Here is an 18557-nt window from a genome sequence, read left to right on the forward strand (position 1 = left end):
AAAAAAAAAAAAAAAAAAAAAAAAAAAAAAAAGCTCAAACAGAACCTTGCGAAATCTTTGGCTTCCCATCCTGCCCGACTGCTCCTGTTCTAATATCGCCATTCACGGGCGCTGACACCCCCTGGTAAGGCGGCGGCAGTGTCGCTACCACGGCGGCTCCAGTGGCCGTGTAGTATATTTGTCTTCCGGTGGTGCTGTCGTAGGCCACCTGGGTGTACGGTCGTCCTGTGTCTGGCGCCAGAGTCGCACCTCCACTGGGATAGGCAGCGACCTTTGAAGGTTGTTGTGGCATAGACGGTGATGAAGTGGCTGGATACGGCGGCTGTGGAGGCTGTACGACATTGTAAACCGGTTGCTCGCGGTAAACATCCGAGGACATACGCTGTACGGCGTAGTAGCCTTGATTTGTCGGCGGAGAGGTTACCGGTCGAGCCATCGGATGTTGAGGCGAGTGATAAACCGCACCGGGAGCGTGAATCATGTAGACCGGCGGTTGGTCCGGTCCGCCGGAAACCTGCTTTTCCGGCCAGTATCCGGCTGGGTTCTGGAATCCCGGCGGCGCGTGGAAATTACCGCCGTAGCCTCTCCTCCGATACGCCGTGGCTTCCTCCTGTTCGCTGATATGCAACCTCTGTAATTCCTGCAATTGCCTCTGAATCTCGGCCGGATGAACGGCAGGATCCGATACCGTGATTCGATCTCCCGGAACAGGTCTAGCAACAGATTCAATCGGCGGAGAAACCACCTCCAGCACCGGATCGTGCAATTTCAACGCCACAGGCGGCGGCGGAGGAGGCGCGATTCCACTCTTATCCAAACCAAACAGAAATTCCACCCTATTTGGAACAGATTGCTTAGGCGCCTCGCCTCCATGGTTCGAACCAGAACTAAAAACCTCCACAAATCGCTCCCGATCGGACCTACCTCCATCGGACCCAAAGCTAGGGCTCTGATTAACCGGAAACAGAAATAGCCGCATCCGAGCGGGCTTCCCGGGCGCTCGACAGAGACGATCGTACTCGTGCATCATGTGCTCGAGATCATCATCATTCGAAACCGAAATCAACGCGTCCAGATCCTCGCCGGGGAGCTGATACTTGAAGGTAACGTCAGAGTCACAGAGAGACGAAAGCTTCGCGATCATGGAGGCAAACTTAATAGAGCGGTCAACGGCGAAGATCTTAGTCTCGCCGCCGACATAAGAAAGGAGGTTGTCGTGAGGACGGGGGTGGATCTTTCCGCCGTAGCTGGACAGGAACTTAACCTTGTAGTTCTGGTTCTGGAGCTGGGCAGAGTCGTCCCAGGGAGGGGCGGTTTCGGAGTCGATCTCGGCGGAGCGTGAGGAGGAGTCGCCGGACTCGAGGAAAGTGTTGTAAGCGTAGGTATCCATGGCGGAGGAGGGAGAAATTTTCAGTCAGAGTGGAGAGGTTTTTCTCATTTCTACGGCGATTTGTTGATCGGAATGGAAGAACGCTCTCTCTCCCTATCTCTGTTTTGCTTTCGCTTTCGTTTCCGACAGGTGGTGGGTTGGGGTTGGCCTCCTTTAGCGGTAATATATTATTTCTAGAAACAATAATTCACTTAAAAATTTCAAATTTGGTTAATATTTTACTTCTAAAATAATCTTAAAAATGGTGACTAGGTCGAGTTATATATTTTGTAGCGGAAAATAAATAATCGTGAATTAAAATAAAATAAGAAAGTAAAGTATTGCGATAATCTAACCTACGAGCTAAAGAAGAAAAACAATATAAATACATCTATCTTAACTTCAATCTCATGATCATCACCTCGATATCGTCATTTGTATCGAAGTTGTCTTATCTTTACTTGAAAAAGAAGAGAAGCATGTGATTTGAGTATTTTAAGAAATACTTAGTAAGTAACCTCGCGCTATTGAGGTCATGAAATGCAATCATTTTTTAGACCTATCATTTCATGCTTTTAGCTTAACTTTTAGTTCGAGTAGAATTGGAACTCTGAATACAAACTGTGATCAATTTGCTTGTAATGATTATATACAAACTGACATACAAATAGTAACTCCAAATGACTGGTAAATGAATGAGAATTAATTCACTAAAAAATGTAATCAATTAAATTTATATCATTAAAACTTATATACGATAATAAAGTTGATTATTTTTTTAAATTCTTCACATTAATATTTAGTATATTAAATATAAATGAAAAATATATATTTAATCTAAAGTATTCCGATTCATATTTAATATATTATATTTAAAGTATTTAAATTAATATTTAATATTTAATATAAAATATATATTTATTGAAATTATACCTAAAACATTAAAATAATTAACATAATTAAATAAATAAAATGAAAATATATATTTAAAATTTGAGTAAAATTCTAATTAATTAAATATATATTGAAAAACGTTTAGTTTAAAATAAAGTTCATAATTTTTAAAAGTATTTCTTTAAGTTTTGTAAAATAAAATTTAAAAAAATATACTAATTAAATCGTTTTTTTTTTAAATATGGTATTAAGAGTATTTTAAAAAAATTTAAAATGTATTTTTGAATATATTTCCTTTTTTTAACAAAATACCATTTAGATTTATTTTTATTAATTTAGAAAAAATAATAATAAATAAAAAAGTTTCCTTCTTCGCGCATTCCATGATCCACATATAATCGTTTTCCCTATCTGCAAATAATCTTCATCTCTCTCTCTCATGGGTTTTTCCTTTCTCCCAATTTCCTCCCGAGCTTTACTCTGCAAACCCACACCCTTCGCCTCTCTCCACTCTTCACACCATTCATCGTTCTTCAAAGTTCATTTTGAATCATCTTCTTCTTCGGCGAATCCTAGTTCTTTCGCCATTTATGCAACTTGTTTTGGTGGAGCTTTTGGTCCGAGACCTCGCAGATTTCGTAGGGGCCGTGTTTTAGCTATGTCTTCGCCTAATTCCGTCCAGAAATCGGAGGAGGAGTGGCGAGCCATTCTCTCGCCGGAGCAGTTTCGAATTCTCCGACAGAAAGGGACGGAGTAAGTACCTGTTCTCGCCATTTCTAGAGTGGCTTTTTGTTTTTAGGTTAAGTTTATTCTTCAATTCTGAGTTTGGTTGTTGATTGGAAGTTGACCTTGTATGAATTTTTGAAGACATTCACTTCCTCTGTTTTGATTACATTTATATGATCTTTTCTTGCATTATTTGTCTTCTATTTATCCAATCCATTTCGAATCATAGTCTTAATTTTTCTTACTTTCTATGTCATTCTCCTTCAAATTAACAACAAATGCTCTGGAAACTGAGTGAGTTTGGGATTATCTTTTACGGAAGTGCGTTTCGAGTCGAAGTTTCTTTATCATAGCATGTTGATAGGATATCTGGAAAGAAAGAAATGGAAGAAGTCTTCAAAAATTCTCTCTGATATGATTATCATTTTAACCTCTCATTGCAATTCCCTCACTAAACCCTCTTGTAACTGAATTACTTCCACAACTCCTTACCCATTGAAGCTGCTTTCTGTAATCTCATGTGTTTGAGGCCTTCTTAGCTTGTATACAAGCATCGATGAATGTGAGATCCGATTAGAGAGAGGAACAAAACATTCCTTATGAGGGTGTGGAGTCCTCTACCTAGTAAATGTGTTTTAAAACCTTGAGGGGAAGCTTGAAAGGGAAAGTCCAAAGAGGACAATATCTACTAGCGGTGGTTTGGGCTGTTATAAATGGTATCAGAGCTAGACATCGGGCAGTATGCTAGCGAGGACGTTGGGCCATGAAGGGGGATGGATTGTGAGATCCCACATCAGTTGGAGAAGGGAACGAAACATTCCTTATAAGGCTGTGGAAACCTCTCCCTAGCAGACGCTTTTTAAGACTTTGAGGGGAAGCCCGAAAGGGAAAACCAAAAAAGGACAATATCGGCCGGCGGTGGGTTAGGGCCGTTACAATGAACCTCATATTAGTAGTATTATTAGCATATTAAGAGGACATGTTTATCAATAATATTAGTTAAAGGAGTTGATAAAGGGTTGAATTTAAATTGAGTGGATGAGGGGCAAAGTTGAGGAGAAATTTAGAAGAGTTATTTTGTGAGAGTGTAGGCCAGTCACAGTGTTTGGCAATTGTAAGTTCCCTTTTTGTATTGTGATGTAATATAATTTCAGTGTCATTTTGTGTGAATCTCTATTGCACGATCAGGTTCCTTTCACATATCTAACATTGGGGCATTACAGGTATCCTGGAACTGGCAAATATGACAAATTCTATGGCGAGGGAGTTTATCACTGTGCAGGATGTGAGGCGCCTCTTTATATGTCGAACACAAAATTCTTTTCTGGTTGTGGCTGGCCAGCTTTCTTCGACGGTATTCCTGGAGCCATTAAACGCACCGTGAGTCTTCCACCTCCATCATTCTTTGCATGTAGGATGTTTTAGTAGCTCATCATATTCTGATCCTCTAAACAGATTGTGTTGTGTGATATGTCACTTGTGTTCTAATGCCCCAAATATTTCGGCAACATAATGACATAACTATAATACCTACCCAGTTTTGGTACCACCTGATAGACAAGATTAACACACTTCTATAACCAGAACGACCAAGCAACAACTTTTCGCACCACTTCGAATCAGTTCAACATACCCATACTCCCAAATACATGAACTAGTCAGGCCTCACATCAAGTACTACTTGATATATCACTCTAAGTGCAACACAAAGTCATATAATTCAAACTAGGACTTCACTCCTTAATCCAGAAAAGAGAACAAACTAAACTTTAACAACTTCTAACACCACAAATGCATAACAAAAGGAATGGATCATTCTCAGCAAGTTCTCAACACTGGACTCTACTACTAAAACAGAGACCATCAAGCTAAAGTACATTAACTAAAGGAAATAACGACTAGCTTGGTCTTGCTTCGTCATGCCTCTTCCCCACCAGATTCCTAAGAACTTTAGTTACTTGCAAAACTGGTGGTTGGTCGTAAGTAGCTCGTACTTGGTGAGTCACCAAACATCAAACAATAGAAACGTCATGTTGTTCACATGCATCCAAACATGGTTATCAAAAGTTAATAACGCCCAACATCAAGTAAAAAAACAAACACACTCTGAACATCTCATGCATCCAAACAGGAGTCTCAATGTTTATAAACACACTTTGAACAGCTCATCAAATCTGAAAGGAGTTTAACCGAACCAGTACCCACTAAAACTTGCCAAAAGGCTTGGGTAATTCTGTAATGTGTTTGAATTGACTCAAGCTATATTAAGGGCTACAATGGTTAGCAACACAATTTAAAACACCTAAAAGGAATTTGAAACAGATCTAAATGCACTGAAGCTTATCGAACTGCACCAAACGAGAAGGAATGCTTGCGGTTGGTAGTATCGTCACCGCAGTAGAGTTTAACCACCAAGTTCGAGATGGATGGGTGTGGTTCCTCTACGCCTAGGACACCAGAATATTGAACCATGAACAAAGAAAGACATGAGAGAAAAGCATATTGGCGAGTGATTGTGAGGCCTCAATTCTTGCCTGGAGAGGACACCAAACGCCTCTGCACTTCCATCTCTTGGATAGATAGAAAGGGAGGCAAAGCTTTTTTTGGTTTTTTCACGGTTTGAACTACAAACAAGACACTTCCAAAGGTTAGAAACCATTCCAAAGTACCTAATTGGAGACCAAAGTGCACTAAGACGCATCAGAACTTGCTGATTAGCGCCTTAACGGCCCCGAAAATGTGCTGGACCGTTAAAAGAATCTCTCCCCCAAGCAAAACAACCAATCAAATGTAAACAAAACAAACTCCAAAATAGTTGTACTTGAGACAAAGACATCACTAGTGTTGCATTTTTGCTCTCTTAAGCAAACATTGTAGAGTTGAAATAGTGAGGTTGTTGTGTAATAAACAGCCTGACCCTGATGGGATGAGGACTGAAATCACATGTGCCGCTTGTGGTGGTCATCTGGGTCATGTCTTCAGAGGAGAAGGCTTTCGAACACCCACAAATGAGCGCCATTGTGTCAATAGTATTTCACTCAAATTTTCACCCTCTCCATGATTTCTCTCTGTTTCTGTTTCTCTGAATCTTGTGATTATATTTCTAACCTTAATAAGTTGTCAAATATTACTACTTTACAACTCAAGAACACAGTTGTACATCCTAGATCGAACAAATCATGTATATGTAAATTTCTTCTGTCTCTTCTATTCTCTGTTGAGCAACATACACATTAAGAGTGGTATAATCTTGTTGAATTTTTCAACTTTGTTTCCCCCTCTCGGGTTTGTAAAGCTAACACGCTTCATGTTTTGCTATGACACGTTTTATAGAGCCGGTTTGGATTGACTTTTTAAAATGATTTCAATAAAATTTGTAAGTTTGGTTAGAAAAAGTGCTTTTTTGTTGGATGAAAGTATCACATCGACTCATTTAGGGAATTATCAAAGATTTATAATAAGGAATACTATTTCTATTAGTGTGAGGTCTTTTGGGGAAATCCAAAGCAAAACCAGAAGAGCTTATGTTCTGGACAATATCATACCATCATAGAGAGTCGTGTTCATCTAACACTAATAACACATTTATAAAATAAAATTTATTTATAATTTGATTAATAAAGGTAAAATTGAATCGTAGACCATACCCAAAAAAATAATAAATAAATAAAAAGGAAACACAATGTGAAAGAAATCTTCTTTTATAATTCATTAAATACACATAAACATTTGTTTTTACAATACTTTAGTCGAAACTTAATGTTTTAAACTTAAGAACACGTGGGCCTTGATGATCGAGTATAAGTTGCGTGCTTTAGCATCATCTACTCACGAGGCTAGTTGATTCAGCAAGTGAGTGCTACACACTCTTTAGAGATTTGAACTTTTTAAATTTGCGATAAAAAATATATATTTTAACTAGTTGAATTATCGTAAACAGGATGGAGGATATCCTAGGGGAGCGGAGGTAAACAACACTCAAATTGAGCATGAGAAGCTAAGATACACGTGGATTCCAATGACTCACTAGAATTCACGCAATCCTCAACAACTCACTTGAATTCACACAATCACGAGCGACTAATTTTTTTTATTATGACATCATCAATATATTTCCATTACTTTCACTAAATTTATAATTGGTTTCTTTCGACATTATTATTTTTCTTTTTAAAATTTCAATAATCTTAAAATAATCACTTCAATTTATCTACAACTACAAGTAATATATAAATAAAATAATACGTGTAATTGCACGTGTAAAATGACGTGTATATATAAAATTCATCCACACAAAATTATTTAATTTCCAGACCTTGATTCTGAGCCACAAACTGTTGACACAGCGATTGGTTTGGTGGCTCAGATTTTCCGTCGCTCTATTGCCATTGTCCTCTTCCATGTCCGATTGCACCAATTGCCATGGCCGCAAGAATGGACACGTAAAGCATTGCCAGCCTTTCTGGGATGGGGTGTACGCTTCTTCCAATTTCCTAATTTATTATTTGGGTTCCATTGACTAGATGTTTGTGTTCCAATTCTCTAATTTATTTGGGTTTTGAAGTTCTGGGTTTGTTTTTAAACTAGCAAATGGTTCTCACTGTATTCAAATTGGGTGTATTGGATTCATGAGCTTGGACACTATGTTGGAACCGGTTAGTTGCTGCCAGACCTCGCAGTCCCAGGTAGCTTCTTGACTGTTTGCTTTTGTAATTTCATGTTTTCTAGCTATGAAGTTTCAAACTCTTTGTGAGATCGTTGGGGAGGAGAACGAAGGTAGAGGTGTGCTTTAAAACCTTGAGGGGAAGCTCGAAAGGGAAAGTCCGAAGAGGATAATATTTGCTAGTAGTTAGTGTGGAAACCTCTCCATAGTAGACGTGTTTTAAAACTTTGAGGGGAAGTTTGAAAGGGAAAGCCAAGTCCAAAGAGGATAATATTTGCTAAAACCTAAAGGGGAAGTCCGAAAGGTAAAGCCCAAAGAGGACAATATCTGCCAGTGGTGAGCTTGAGCTGAGCTGAGCTGTTACAATGTGGAAACCTCTCCCTAGCAGATGCGTTTTAAAACTTTGAGGGGAAACCCAAAAAGGAAAGCCCAAAGAGGACAATATCTGCTAGTAGTGAGCTTGAGCTGAGTTGTTACAATGTGGAAACCTCTTCCTAGCAGACGCTTTTTAAAACCTTGAGGGGAAGCCCAAAAGGGAAAGCTCAAAGAGGACAATATTTGCTAGCGGTGGACTTAAGTTGTTACACTCATCTCTTGGATTCAGTATGATCCTTGTTATCTGACTTATGAGTCTTACTTTTTTTTTTTTTTTTTTTTTGGTTCCGGTTAGTTATTCTTCCAAACTGTTGATTCTCTTAAAATTACTATTCTCCAAAGTGATCACAAACTCATTAGCTTGAAACTTGCATTGAATGGTGATGGGGTTGGGTAAATGTGATGCCTCACCGCTAGTAGATATTATCCTCTTTGGGCTTTCTCTTTCAGACTTCCCCTCAAGATTTTTAAAACGCGTTTGCTAGGTAGAGGTTTCCACGCCCTTATAAGGAATGTTTCGTTCTCCTATCCAACCGACATGGGATCTCACAATCCACCCCCTTGGGGGCCCAGTGTCCTCGCTGGCACACCACTCAATATTTGGCTCTGATACCATTTATAACAACCAAGCCCACCACTAGCAGATATTATCCTCTTTAGGTTTTACCTTTCGAGCTTCTCCTCAAGGTTTTTAAAACATGTTTGTTAGAGAGAGGTTTCCACACCCTTATAATCAATGCTTCCTTCCCATCTCCAACCAATGCGGGATCTCACAATCCACCCCCTTTGGGGCCAGCGAACTCGCTGGCACACCGCCCAGTGTCTGGTTCTAATACCATTTGTACGAAAGTCTAAAAAAGACAACATCCATGACCCAAGTTTCTCAATTGTTTCACTTGTTTCTTACCATGCAGATTTACAGTGTAGTTAAACAGAAGAATCCTTTAAGAGCCTACTCTCATACTGTTCATCAACATTGTGGATCTTCCTTCAACTTGCATTATTCACGCTCGAAGAAAGTGACCGTTCCATCAAGCATCGTAAATTGCTGGAGGAATGACTATTCCTTTGTCCCTATACAATCCCACAACAATGCTACTACGTTAAACATCAAATTAGTTGGACGAAATGGATACAATTGGTATAATCATAGGCATAAACCAAGGCAAAGATCAAGAATGCATGCAGCTATTGATGTTGCAGCTGCTGTGGATGTCATCAACGATTTAGGATTGGACACACTGACATTCCTAGCTGTGACTGTCATAGTTGTTCCTCTATTTAGGAGAATTAAAGCTAGCCCTGTAAGAATGATATCCCCTTTCTTCTTCTCCACTTATTGTTCTTATTTTGTTCTTATCTTTAGTTTGATTCAAAATCTGACCATATGTTCATTGTTTTCAGATTCTTGGTTTCTTCTTTGCTGGGATTGTACTTAATCAATTTGGTGTGATTAGAAATCTTACAGATGTTAAAGTTTTGTCCGAATGGGGAATACTTTTCCTGGTAAGCGACATCAACTCTTGAATGTGGAAGAAATGTTGTTGTCATTAGGTGTCGTATTTGTGCGTGTTCGTGAGCACGTGAGTGTGTATAAGTATACATTGTACTAACATTATTCCTTTTAAGCTATTTGAGATGGGGTTGGAGCTTTCATTTGCACGTCTAAAAGCTCTTGCAAGGTTTGCATTTGGCATGGGTTTGACACAGGTAATAGTTCTAGAAAGAACATAGTATGATGCTTGATTGGAATATATCGTGAATTGAATCGGTTAAGTTTTCCCTTGATTCGACCTACTACTGAGTGTCGTTCTACTACTTATACTTTTGTGTAGATAGATTAACAAAAGTATGTTGAAACTTGTTGTCACATTATATAGTCAAAGTGAAGTTAAACTCTGAGAAGACGCATGTAATAGTCCAAGTCCACCGCTAGTAGATATTGTACTCTTTGGGTTTTTTCCTTTCGGGCTTCCCCTCAAGGTTTTAAAACGCGTCTATTAGGGAGAAGTTTTCACACCCTTATAAGAAATGCTCCGTTCTCCTCTCCAACTAATGTGGGATCTCACAATCCACCCTCCTTAGGGTCCCAGTGTCCTCGCTGACACACCGTTTAGTGATTGGCTCTGATACCATTTGTAACAGTCCAAGTCCACTGCTAGCAGATGTTGTACTCTTTGGTCTTTCCCTTTCGGGCTTCCCTTCAAGGTTTTAAAGCGCGTCTGTTAGGGAGAAGTTTCCACACCCTTATAAGGAATGTTCCGTTCCTCTCTCTAACCCGTGTGGGATCTCACAATCCACCCTCCTTGAGAGCCCAACGTCCTCGCTGACTCACCCTTCGGTGACTAGCTCTGATACTATTTATAACAGCCCAAGCCCACCACTAGCAGATATTGTACTCTTTGGGCTTTCCCTTTCGGGCTTTCCTCAAGGTTTTAAAACGCGTCTATTAGGGAGAAGTTTCCACACCCTTATAAAGAATGCTCTATTCCCCTCTCCAACCAATGTAAGATCTCGCAACAAGGAAAACCCACATGGGTACTGGTTGTACTAGGTCTCTCATCTCTAAATGGGATAGTATGCCCTTAACCAGTTGTTTATAGGCAACTTGGAGTAGAACGCAGCCCTAAAAAACTAGCTCGTAATTGAAGAGTACCGAAGTGGTCGTAAGCCACGTCAGTGAGACTCAATGAGGAGTCCTTATTTCTATAATCTAGTTCATATCTTCTCTTTGTAGTATTATTTCTTTTAACTTGTTCACTCACACACTCCCTCCTTTGCTTTTGAAGGTCATGTTATCGACTATCGCTTTCACAGCGTTTGAACTTCCCCCTAATGGAGCTATTGGAACAAGGATTTTGGAGTTCCTTTTTCACGCCAGATCTGACTTGGTAAGCACTCTGTTTCATAGATGGATATTAGAGCAAACTACGGCGTAAAAATAATTTAAAACGATGAAAGGCAAAACAACCTATTCTAACCCAAGACTAGGAATTTAAATATGAGTCTACCTTATGCACGTGCCACAGTCTCTGCTCGTAATGCCGCCGTCCTCCATACATATGCGTCTTGTCTTTACCTGAAAAATGATGTGGCCGTGAGTGGCCCCACTATATGGGGGCCATGCAAATGCAAACACATGTGATCATGCTCTTGGGACCAATCTCTATTCTCTAGGGGTGGCCTTCAGTCTTGGACTAATATGGATGTGTAGTACTTCCCTACACACGACCCACACGTGTATATAGTTTCGCTAATCGAGTTTGTAAGAACTTTAGACAAGAAAACCCCACCTTTTATGCTACGATGACTGTGTTCCACTTACTTGAGATATGATTTGTTGAATTGTAGGTTAACATCAGAAGCGTTGATGAAGCGATTGTGATCGGTGCTGCCCTCTCTCTATCTTCTTCAGCGTTCGTTTTACAGGTAGTCTAGTCAAGTACTCTCATAATAGAACTTTTTTTTACAACTTGATATCAATTCTATGAAAATGCATATCAATCCATTGACGACCTGAAGTCGGTGCTACTAAAAACGGAGTATTAAGTAAAAACTCTTGAAGATTGCAAGCCTAAATCCTTCTGTACTCGATCTTCGCATGACGGATAGTCCTGTGGATAATTTTAAGAGACGAAACAGTAACGTTATCGCATTACTAAGACTTGAGGACACGAGAAATACGGTGAAAAGAATGTAATTTGAAGAACAATGTCGAAGTTTATTGCATTTTACAATGTGAGAATATTACTAATGGTAAGGCATTTAGGATAGTTAACCTTACCTATCATAATGAATAGCTTCTTGCAGAGAAAGGAGAGCTTGCAACAAGATTTGGGTCAGCAACTCTAGGGATACTTCTTCTTCAGGTTTTTTCTCTCAACAGATACTCGGGACTAGTTTCGTACCGCTTCGATCTTAGTATATTATATGCTTTCTTTCGATGTATTTTGGTCCTTTGTAACTTTTCTGCATTGCATACTGTTTGATGCAGGATATTGCTGTTGTCCCTCTCTTGGTCATACTTCCTGTTCTTGAGAGCCAGGTATTTGAAAGGATTCTAACACTCTTTTGAGATAGAAATCGATATCAAATTAGAGGGATATGCTGCGAAATATATATTCTTTCTGCTGCTCGTCTAGTATGTTACCTGTGATCGCTTTTGTACGGTTAACTCTCGACCTCGACTGTGATGTTCCACATCGGTTGGGGAGGAGAATGAAACACCCTTTATAAGGGTGTGGAAACCTTTCCCTAGCACCCCGACTATGATATCCCATATCGGTTGGGGAGGAGAATGAAACACCCTTTGTATGGGTGTGGAAACCTTTCCCTAGCAGACACGTTTTAAAGCCTTGAGGGGAAGCCCGAAAGGGAAAGCCCAAAGAGGGTAATATCTGCTAGCGGTGGGCTTGGGCCATTACAAATGGTATCAGAGACAGACATCGGGCGATGGGCTAGCAAGGAGGCTGTTCCCTGAAGGGGGTAGACACGAGGCGGTGTACCAGTAAAGACGTTGGGCCCCGAAGGGGGGTGGATTTGGTGGGGGTCCCACATCGATTGGAGAAAGGAACAAGTGCTAGCGAGGACGTTGGTCCTTGAAGGGGGGTGGATTGTGATATCCCACGTCAGTTGGGGAGGAGAACGAAACACTTTTTATAAGGGTGTGAAAACCTTTCTCTAGCATACGTGTTTTAAAGCTTTGAGGGGAAGCCCGAAAGGGAAAGCCCAAAGAGGACAATATCTGCTAGTAGTGGGCTTGGACCGTTACACCGATGCATATCATCTTGACATCTATAACTTAGCACCAAGTTTGTGAAATAGTTTAACCTTGTGTATTGCTTCACTCGTAGAATTTGGGAACGGAAAGTATCTGGCCAATGCTTGCACAAGAAAGTCTGAAGGCTTTAGGTGGACTCGGTCTGCTGTCCCTTGGAGGAAAGTTGATTCTTAGGCGAGTTTTCGAGGTTCGCATCTTGCTTATAGTATTAGTATGGATTGCGCAAGTTAGTTTTACGATCTTAATAAAGCGTGTTCGAAATTCAGGTCGTTGCGGAAGCAAGAAGCTCAGAGGCTTTTGTGGCTCTTTGCCTGCTGACAGTTGCTGGCACATCACTAATCACTCAGAAACTGGGCTTTAGTGACACGGTTCGTTTCTTTTTCATGCTCGGGAACAATTAACGTGTAAATTTTTCATATGTATAATATTTTAATTAGAATTAACGTATAATACAGCTGGGAGCATTTTTGGCTGGAGCAATATTAGCAGAAACTAATTTCCGGACACAGATTGAAGCTGATATTAGGCCATTTAGGGGCTTGCTCCTCGGGTTATTCTTTGTTACGACCGGGACCTCCATTGATACGCAGGTGCAATATCTTCCGTTTTTCGTGTGCTGGTTTAATCTATAAGTTTGAATTGTATGTATTTCCACTAGAAGAATATAGGTTTAACCACAAGCAATCTAGTCAGGTACAATGTAACATATGGAAGTCGAAATACGTTAATTCTTTATAAGGCGTCAAAGGCTGTTACACATCAAGATTTTTCGAGTTTTTTTAGTTAATGACTGCTGGAAGAGTGCAGTCCTATTGGCTTAAACGGGTCTCGTTTAATAATCGACTTCATTTCTATGCAGCTCCTGTTTCGAGAATGGCCGAATGTCCTTGCCCTTTTGGCAGGTTTAATAGCCATCAAGACGCTTATAATAACAGCAATAGGTCCCCGTGTCGGTCTCACAACTCAAGAAAGTGTACGAATAGGATTTCTTCTATCGCAAGGAGGCGAGTTCGGGTTTGTAGTGTTTTCTCTGGCAAACAGGCAAGTCTTAATCCCTATTCTCCATTCATTAATCCTTGCTCCATGTTTGCTTATCATTTACACTTTCATGGAAGCAGGCTTGGAGTGTTACCACTTGAGTTAAACAAGCTACTCATCATTATTGTTGTCTTGTCAATGGCTCTAACCCCGTTGCTAAACGAAGCTGGACGGAAGGCGTCTGAATACATCAGTGAAAAGTACAAGACAGACGATGTATGTTTAAGGCTTCGTTTCGATACTCGGTGTTTGAATTACATTGATCTGGACCTGAATTAAGTTAATCTGTTTTGAAATGTGCGATTGTGACAGAAAGCTGCAGACACGGTGAATTTCGACGCTACCGAACCTGTTATCATCGTTGGATTCGGTCAAATGGGTCAGGTTTGTATCCATAGATATCTATAGATATTTAGCAGGAGTTCAACCTTTTGAATCTTGTCTTTTCTAAGTAGGTCCTGGCAAATTTCTTATCTACACCTTTGGTATCTGGAGCTGATGGCAGCTCTCCTGGATGGCCATATGTAGCGTTTGATATCGATCTTTCCGTAGTGAAGGTCGGTTCAGCGAGCGTATTTTTTGTTCTCCCCTTATCTGGAATGGCATAGTTTTTGCATGGTTATTCGAATTCTTACGATTCTATGATTTTTTTCCGACGATCAGAGGTCAAGAAAACTTGGTTTTCCCGTTCTCTACGGAGACGGATCACGACCAGCAGTTCTGCAATCTGCTGGAATCTCTTCTCCAAAAGCTGTCATGGTTATGATCACGGAGAAGAAGGCAACAATCGAGGCCGTTCAAAAGCTCCGTCTCGCCTTCCCTGCGGTAAATTTTCTCTCCATTGATTAAAAACTATGCTGAAAGCATCACATGTCCTGTTTTGAATAGAGAAAACCAAAAGGAAACTGCAGTCCTTCAAGGTTATATTTATCTTTTTAAGTGTGTTCTCGAGCTATTCAGTCCGATTTGAATACAACAAAACGTTCATGATACAGATCCCGATTTACGCCCGAGCTAAAGACGTGATGCATCTATTAGATTTAAAGAATGCCGGTGCAACGGATGCTATTCTCGAAGATGCTGAGGTATCAGTTTTGAGTGATCAAATGATGCATAGTTATTGATATATGATGCATAGTTATTGATATATGATGCATTCTTGTAGACAATCCTAATTCTTCAATTTGTTTGTGCAGACTAGTTTACAACTTGGGTCAAAGCTTTTGAAAGGGCTCGGCGTCATGTCCGACCAAGTGTCGTTCCTTAGTCAGATGGTTCGAAACTCTATGGAAGTACGAGCACAAGATGCACTCGACAAATCCAACGAGCAAGAGTTAGAGATTATGAAACCACTGCAGGTTCGTATATTTAAACGAAATGAACGTATGAATTTTTGTTGATTAGATGTAGGATGGAGAGAAAGGAAAGGAAAATAAGACATGTTGTAGGTGCCAATGGATTCTTATACAAGTTACATAGATAATACGTATAGATCCTAGATAGTAGTCTTAGCCCACCGCTAGTATATATTGTCTGCTTTGGCCCGTTATGTATCGCTGTTAGCCTCACGGTTTTAAAATTCGTCTACTAGGGAGAGGTTTCCACATCATTGTAAGGAATGTTTTGTTCTCCTCTCCAATCGATGTAAGATCTCACAATCCACCCCCTTTCAGGGCCCAGCATTCTCACTGGCACACCGCCTGGTGTCTGGCTCTGATACCATTTGTAGCAGCTCAAGCCCACCACTGGCAAATATTGTCCATTTTGGCCCGTTACATATCAGCCTCACGGATTTAGAATACGTCTACTAGGGAGAGGTTTCCACACCCTTATAAGGAATGTACGTATCGCCGTCAACTTCACAGTTTTAAAACGCGTCTACTAGGGAGAGGTTTCCACACCCTTATAAGAAATGTTTCATTTCCCTCTCCAACCGATGTGGGATCTCATAATCCACCTCTTTTCGGGGCTTAACGTCCTCGCTGGCACACCGCCTGGTGTCTGGCTTTGATACCATTTGTAGCATCCCAAGTCCACCACTAACAAATATTCTCCGTTTTGGCCCGTTACATATCGTCATTAGCCTCACGATTTTAAAACACGTCTACTAGGGAGAGGTTTCCACACTCTTATAAGGAATGTACGTATTGTCGTCAACCTCACGGTTTTAAAACGCGCCTACTAGGGAGAGGTTTCCACACCCTTATAAGTAATGATTCATTCCCCTCTCCAAACGATGTAGGATCTCACAATCCACCTCCCTCGGGGCCCAGCGTCTTCGCTGACACACAGAGTCTTAACCTTCATCGTAGCATGAAGCCACAGAGTCTTAGCATTCATCCACTCTCTCCCACTTTTCATTCCTTCTTCTCAATGTTCCTAGTGCTAGGTGTCACAATCGCATTCTTGCAGCAACGGTTGTGCAACGGTTGTGCAACACTTGTTCCAACCCAGCAAACTAGTTAGCCGTATGAAATTCGCACTTCACAGACAATATCGACATATACTCAAGCCTTGAGTCACGTTTGAGAGAAATGTTTTATACTTTGATATAGACATGTACGACTAACATTGTCTGTAATCACCCCAAAAAAATGACACCATTGTTACTGGTTTGATTGTTTAGATACGTGTGAAGGACTCGATCATGACCCCGGAGAGCGAACTGTCGAGGCTGAACGGCAAAGAAATGGATGAAAGGAAGCAAGAAGATTTAGATGGAAAAGGAGTCCTGTACTGTGAACTTGATACAGAGGAAAACAGTTCAGATCCTGATAATATGGTACAGCCTCCAACCCCTTACATCACAGCCACTGATGCCTTGGAAAACTGAAACATTCTTCAGTGTAGTTTTCACATGATTTTATCATACATTTTTTTAGTGTTCATAATTTAAATAAAGTTGATTCAATCTTCAATGCTGTTAATATATGTTAGGGTATATCAAAATCTAATATATTCATTGCATTTTTCGATTATTCTTCTTCAAGGGAATAGATATAAACCTGTTGAGGATTATTGGGAGTGAGTCTCACGTTAGTTAATTTAATGGAAGATCATGGGTTTATAAGTGAGGAATACTATCTCCATTGGTATGAGTCCTTTTGGGGAAGCCCAAAGCAAAGCCATGAGAGCTCATGCTCAAAGTGGACAATATCATACCATTGTGGAGAGTCGTGATTTCTAACATGCTATCAGAGTCATGCCCTAAACTTAATCATGTCAATAGAATCCTCAAATATCGAACAAATAATTGTGAGTCTCGAAGGTGTAGTCAAGAGTGAATAAAGTATCGAACAAATGGTGTACTTTGTTCGAGGGCTCCAGAGAAAGGAGTCGAGCCTCGAAAGTGTAGTCAAGAGTGAATAAAGTATCGAACAAATGGTGTACTTTGTTCGAGGGCTCCAGAGAAAGGAGTCGAGCCTCGAAAGTGTAGTCAAGAGTGACTAAAGTATCGAACAAATGGTGTACTTTGTTCGAGGGCTCCAGAGAAAGGAGTCGAGCCTCGATTAAGGGAGGCTATTCGAGAGCTCCATAAGCCTCAGGGGAGGTTTATAGTGTACTTTGTTTGAGGGGAGGATTGTTGAGGATGATTGGGAGTGAGTCCCACGTTGGTTAATTTAGTGGAAGATCATGGGTAATACTATTTATGAGGTCTTTTGGGGAAGCCTGAGAGCTTATGCTCAAAGTGGACAATATCATATCATTGTGGAGAGTCGTGATTTCTAACAAAACCTAGGTAAACCGAGACATGAGATTGAAAAGTCGATACGAATCTTTAATTACGTTAATAAATATTGTTTATAAAGACATGTCATTGTAATGTTATTTATGTGACCAATATAAAAAAGTTTATATTTTTTAGGTATAATAATAAATATGGAGGTAGAGAATCACACCCAATTCAGATATGGCCTGCTCCGTGAGTAGTAGAGATCGTGGTAGGGAAGACTTCCTGTCTAATTACAATATCAAGTATGCAATTTGTCACGACACAATCATTATAATTTAGATATGGTCTCAGTTCATTCATGTACCCCTTCTTTTACTCCGGTGTCACATGCCCATCAGTTTCCGTCTTCGTTTGTCCCAAAACCACGTCTTACTGGGAGATGTACGAGTATGATACCATTATAACAATCCAATAACTCTAATATGAATATGTCTCAGTTCATTCATGTACTTCTCGTTTGTTCGGGTATCACACAATTTAAATTTACATTTAAGGATAATGTTAATAAAGTTGAACGTTACTTTATTTCCTTTTCCTTTTTCTCTTTTTTATCTCTAAACAAAAGAAAAAGTGAGAAATCAACTTTAACCTAAAGATTGATTGCTACAATCAAGCACAATCTTCCTAAGAATCACAAAACTTTCTCATCCAAATTCTCTTCTCTCTTAATAGAGTGAATAATAGGCGAGTGATTAAGAATGATAAAGTTCTTTTTAGTTTTCATAGTGATAATGTGCCTTTTAGAAAGAAAAAAAAAAAAAAAAGTAGTTTGCCTACTCATGATCCATTCATGGAAATAAAAAATTTTAGTTCGTAAAAGTTTGTCTACATCGGTTGGTGAGGAGAACGAAACATCAAAGGTATGAAAATCTTTATTTGTTAGATGCGTTTTAAAGTCTTGAGGGGAAACCCGAAACGGAAAGCTCAAAGAGGATAATATCTGCTAGCGGTGGGCTTCGGCCGTTACAAATGGTATTAG

The 18557-nt window shown here is 40.0% G+C and overlaps 3 protein-coding genes across 3 annotated transcripts; 2 read left to right on the plus strand and 1 right to left on the minus strand.

Annotated features, from left to right (window-relative positions):
* Window positions 1-6: 6 nt before the first annotated feature.
* Window positions 7-1560, minus strand: LOC111434479. Its single transcript, XM_023071890.1, has one exon. It carries the CDS (start codon window positions 1388-1390, stop codon window positions 35-37), a length of 1356 nt encoding a protein of 451 aa, XP_022927658.1. The 5' UTR covers window positions 1391-1560; the 3' UTR covers window positions 7-34.
* Window positions 1561-2661: 1101 nt separating this feature from the next.
* LOC111434478 (peptide methionine sulfoxide reductase B5-like) lies at window positions 2662-6218 on the plus strand. The gene is made up of 3 exons (XM_023071889.1): window positions 2662-3016; window positions 4213-4369; window positions 5901-6218. Exons 1-3 carry the CDS (start codon window positions 2703-2705, stop codon window positions 6048-6050), a joined length of 621 nt encoding a protein of 206 aa, XP_022927657.1. The 5' UTR covers window positions 2662-2702; the 3' UTR covers window positions 6051-6218.
* A 1091-nt stretch (window positions 6219-7309) lies between these two features.
* On the plus strand, window positions 7310-16786 carry LOC111434676 (K(+) efflux antiporter 3, chloroplastic-like). Its single transcript, XM_023072146.1, has 20 exons — window positions 7310-7463; window positions 7577-7674; window positions 8942-9331; window positions 9432-9533; window positions 9657-9737; window positions 10817-10918; window positions 11379-11456; window positions 11828-11896; window positions 12022-12072; window positions 12881-12994; window positions 13074-13175; window positions 13263-13397; window positions 13667-13848; window positions 13926-14061; window positions 14158-14229; window positions 14301-14402; window positions 14509-14670; window positions 14841-14930; window positions 15042-15203; window positions 16472-16786. The coding sequence occupies exons 1-20, from the start codon at window positions 7457-7459 to the stop codon at window positions 16676-16678; spliced, it is 2442 nt and encodes an 813-aa protein (XP_022927914.1). The 5' UTR covers window positions 7310-7456; the 3' UTR covers window positions 16679-16786.
* Window positions 16787-18557: the final 1771 nt, after the last annotated feature.

This window comes from Cucurbita moschata, unplaced genomic scaffold, assembly GCF_002738365.1.
Source record: "Cucurbita moschata cultivar Rifu unplaced genomic scaffold, Cmos_1.0 Cmo_Scf00045, whole genome shotgun sequence".
Lineage (NCBI taxonomy): Eukaryota > Viridiplantae > Streptophyta > Magnoliopsida > Cucurbitales > Cucurbitaceae > Cucurbita > Cucurbita moschata.